Genomic DNA, 4,027 nt, shown 5'->3' on the forward strand with positions numbered 1-4,027 from the left:
TGTTGACCAAAGTGGACCCAGAATGAGCTAAAATAGTAGAAAAAGCAGTCTCAGTGAGATGACTTTTAGCACACATGCTTTGACTCTGCCCAGATCCAGCATTAAGTGTGGGACTGTGTGGGGTGAGGCCAAGGCAAGCCAAGGTGCCATTGGGAAGCTGTAAACCTCTGCTTCCAAAGTTGGATAAAAGCATTGACTTGCATTAACAAGCTTCTTTTCCCAGCTGGGTTGTTTCCTATCATTAATCTTGTAGGTGATATCCATCAAGTTGTTGACCTCATGCGACTTTAATGATTTCTGCTGTGAAGGTGAGATGGTGGTGGTGGTGGTGGTTGTGCATTGGGAGAGGAGCAATGGAGACCCTGAGGATGGAATGTCTGGTGAGGATTTCAGATGAGAGGACTTGCAATTTTCAAGCCTGGTAGCCATGCTGGATGCTCTTGGAGTGCCTGTTTCTGGGCCCACATTTTTATGGAAATCCTGGCTTCCTGGGGATTATTATGGTGGACCCTTTTTGACCCACCTTGACCCACAGGGGCTTGTCCAGGTCCAGGACCTTTCCCTGTCTTACCTGTGGAATGATGCATCCTGACCACCAGCTAGGAGCACTTTGTCATAATACTATCACCACTGCTCACTCACATGCCCTCCTCACCATAGCCCCCATTCTGTAGCTCTTCCCAATCTTGCATTACTTGTTGTTCAGCTCTTCTTCTTTTTCTTCGACTGCTAAACACTATGGAGTGGCCACGAAGAAGGGTGGAGCTAGCTTCAGGAGTGTTGTTTTGACGAGATTCTGTGCATGAAGGTGTTTGGAGTTTCATGGGAGCATTGTTGGTAGCAGTAGTGTGTCTCTGGTGATTCGTGCACTGGATTTCGAAGGTGTGTGATGATTTACCCTTTTCTTTTTAGTTTTTCTAGTTCTTTCCCACCCCCTATGTTGATGAGCACGCTGGTACAGTGTCTGCTTAATAGTTTATGCTGGATTACAGTCTGTTTTAATGTTACTCATACTGAATGCGACTTTCGAGTAATCCCTCTGGCAGCAGCAATGAGGTTAGGGCTCCAATGTTGTGGATCAGATTAGTTCTCAGTTAGTTTTGAAGTTTTGCAGTTTTTCGTCTCATGTTCCTCAACTTGGCGTTTCTCGTGCACAGAGGTCCTTGCAATGTCTGGAATTCTTAGAGTGCGATTGCAAGGTTAGCATCCTGGGCAGATTTTAGGTTATAAGATTGATCGCCGGTGTAATTTGCAAGAGGTTCCTGTTTGTGACATTATTTAGTCGTAGACCATTGGACTCAAGATAATTCGTTGTGGGTTGACACCTTTCTCGCCTCACGCTACCAAGGATATGAACGAGTTCCTCGAGAGGAACCTTATTTAGTTCTTATGCTTCTTCTTTTCCTTTATCGCCACACCTTTATTTCCTGTTGAAAACACTAGAGTCCTGCAATGCTCACACACACTCCCCTGCTAGCAGGATCAATGCCATTGTTCGCTGGAAAGTCGAAGTATATATGGTCCAGATCTTAGATCATGGTGCGTGTCCTTCTTATGACCTCATCGACCTTTGGATTCGAGCCTTTCCAGAGGATTCATCGTTCTAGAGGTAGTTGAGCATGTCGGTTAAACCCCGTAGTTGATGACTGTCAAGGTGATATGGAGGATATTGTATGCTTGAGGTTATTGGAGGAGTGCCTCTCTTGATAGGCTCAAGGATTGCATTAAATAGTGTCAAATTTCTAACCAGACAATGCTTTTTAACAGGCGACACTGCAGTCTTGATTGGGAAAGTGACATCTTCCCATGAACTTCCCCATGCCAAATCAAAATGCGTCGAGATGAAAATCTGAGGGGAGGAATAGTTGCAAATCTGGTTTTGACGTTGCTGTGTCTAGGGTTTAGTCAAGCCACTGTTGTGTTGCGAGGTGGCGGTTTGGCGTACCTCGACAAGGTGCCCTTAAACGCCCAACCACTGTATGTGGTGAGAGTATCCTTGGCGGAAGGTGATGGCACAACTGATGGACATGACAGAAAATTAAGCGGTGGAGCAGTGGCTGGGATTGTCGTGGGTTCCATTTTTGGAATAGCCTCTGCTGCCTCTCTCATCTGTTGCCTAAGCAGAACAAAATGCAGTTCTTCTAATGAAGAGAAGCCTGGGACCACTTCAGGTACAGATCCCCATCTTAACTCTTCAGGGTTGCAAAGTGTATGTAGGTAGATTGCTGTGGATGAGTATTAGATAATACACATTAGATGAGCAAGTTCTTTATGTGATTTTTTTATCTTTTTATGTCATCTGGTTATTTCTGTCTACTTCCTCTTCGATTTACCCATCTGCGACTCTCACCCTAAGAGCATGTGGTAGTTCAGAAAAGTATTATGCCGGTGTCAATTGTCCAGCCTTTGAACTGCATGTAAGCTTTGTCGGAGTGTCAACAATTGAGAGTAAATCAAAGGAGGAATTTCATTTCGAGGAATTGAACGTACCTAGTGTATCAACAGTCAATTGGCCTTCTGACTCATGTACCTGGTTGCTGCGTATCAGAATCAAAAACAAAAAAGTCGAGCAGGTGGAGCTTCTTTCGCAAGTCAAAAATTCCTTCGCGAGGAAAGGCAGTTCCACCGCCCAAACTCGGGACTGACAAACCAGACCCTGACGATAACTTAGACACTTCGTTTGTCTTACCTGAGCTAGGAGGCCCTAATCCTCACAATAAGTTCGATGGTATGGAGTGGATCGACATAAAGGGCCTTGATGATGAGACGCTTATTGACATCAGTACAGATCTTCGCAAGTACCAACAACGGAGATAAGTATCAGTCGTCATCTCATGACTTCCCCATCTTAGAGTTGGTGCTTCTAATGGCAGGAGTGAATCGTGAATTCATGACCTCCACACAAAAAGCAGTCATCTGTGCTGGTTCGACTGTAAATCATTAGTTATCAGCCTTCCAAGAACATTATACAACACCTCGTGAAAATGCCGTGTCTTTATTTTTAGTTTTGAAACTACTGTACACTGCTGTATGTGTTGTACTCCTGGATTCACGTTCATTTAGGTGACACTTATTGCCATCCTGTGGTTCCTTGGATCATCCTCAAGCAATGTATTCCGATTTGAAGGTGCAGACCATCAAAATAGTTCTCCAATACTGCATCGATTTATTTGCAGCGAGTTGAAGATTTGCCGGACCCCCGCAGTGATGCGTGTGCTTCGACGTCCCTTTTCTTCACTTCACGTCAATTTGCTTCTGTGAAGTTAAGCCGTGTTTTAAACCTCAATTCCCAAGAGTCCTGAAGTCACAATGTTTGGTCAATGTTGTGTGAGATTTCGAACTCTGGAATGAGTTACTCATAGTAACTCTAGCACTATCGTACAACACTTCTTCAGGAACACTTTTAAGTACTATACCACAGTTATATTCTTGTATACTAAACTGGTAACAAACATATGGACATAAAATAGTCTTGAAATGGGGAAAGCATTTAAACTTTCTCCAATGTTTGTAAGTTTCTACTTATTAATCTAGCCTTCTAAGATGCCCAGAGTACTGAATTTCCACTTATTGAGTGAATTATGAATTAATTTTGTAATCCTTGTCTTTCATTTAAATTACTAGGATAAATTTGTACAGTCCAAATTATGTTGTTGGAACACAACGCTAACTGAAACAATATTTTGCACAGACTTTGAAACTGATCTAAAATAAGACCTTACTCAAACATTATTAGGTGAAATTTATCATATTGTTTTGGATTGATAACTTAGATGGCAAGACAACCTTGCATGTTTGGTAATTTCAAATTATTTTTGTTTTTATTTTAAAGGAAAACTATCAAAGTATCCCTCAAATATGTTAAAATATCAAAAATATCCATTTGTGCTTGATAATAGCAAATATATCCCTTGGATTTGTAATAATAGTAAATGTACCCTTGTTGATGATAAGATATCACCAACATTCTTTGTTTAGTTAACAAAGATGACACCACACAAGGGTGATGAATTGTCCAAATTAGATT

At 42.0% G+C, this 4,027-nt stretch overlaps 1 protein-coding gene across 4 annotated transcripts; it reads left to right on the forward strand.

Moving 5' to 3' along the window:
- The first annotated feature begins 735 nt into the window (after positions 1-735).
- LOC112272919 (uncharacterized) lies at positions 736-3,552 on the forward strand. 4 transcript variants are annotated; one of them, XM_024501094.3, is made up of 4 exons: positions 736-882; positions 1,481-1,609; positions 1,768-2,171; positions 2,549-3,552. In XM_024501094.3, exons 3-4 carry the CDS (start codon positions 1,832-1,834, stop codon positions 2,815-2,817), a joined length of 609 nt encoding a protein of 202 aa, XP_024356862.1. In that variant the 5' UTR covers positions 736-882; positions 1,481-1,609; positions 1,768-1,831; the 3' UTR covers positions 2,818-3,552. The 4 variants fall into 4 exon arrangements, with proteins under 4 accessions (XP_024356862.1, XP_024356861.1, XP_024356860.1 ...); XM_024501093.3 differs by having other exon boundaries at positions 1,481-1,539; XM_090245132.1 differs by lacking the exon at positions 736-882 and adding an exon at positions 1,163-1,199 and having other exon boundaries at positions 1,481-1,539.
- The last annotated feature ends 475 nt before the right edge of the window (positions 3,553-4,027 follow it).

This window comes from Physcomitrium patens, chromosome 20, assembly GCF_059467195.1.
Source record: "Physcomitrium patens ecotype Gransden chromosome 20, ASM5946719v1, whole genome shotgun sequence".
In the NCBI taxonomy this organism is placed as follows: domain Eukaryota; kingdom Viridiplantae; phylum Streptophyta; class Bryopsida; order Funariales; family Funariaceae; genus Physcomitrium; species Physcomitrium patens.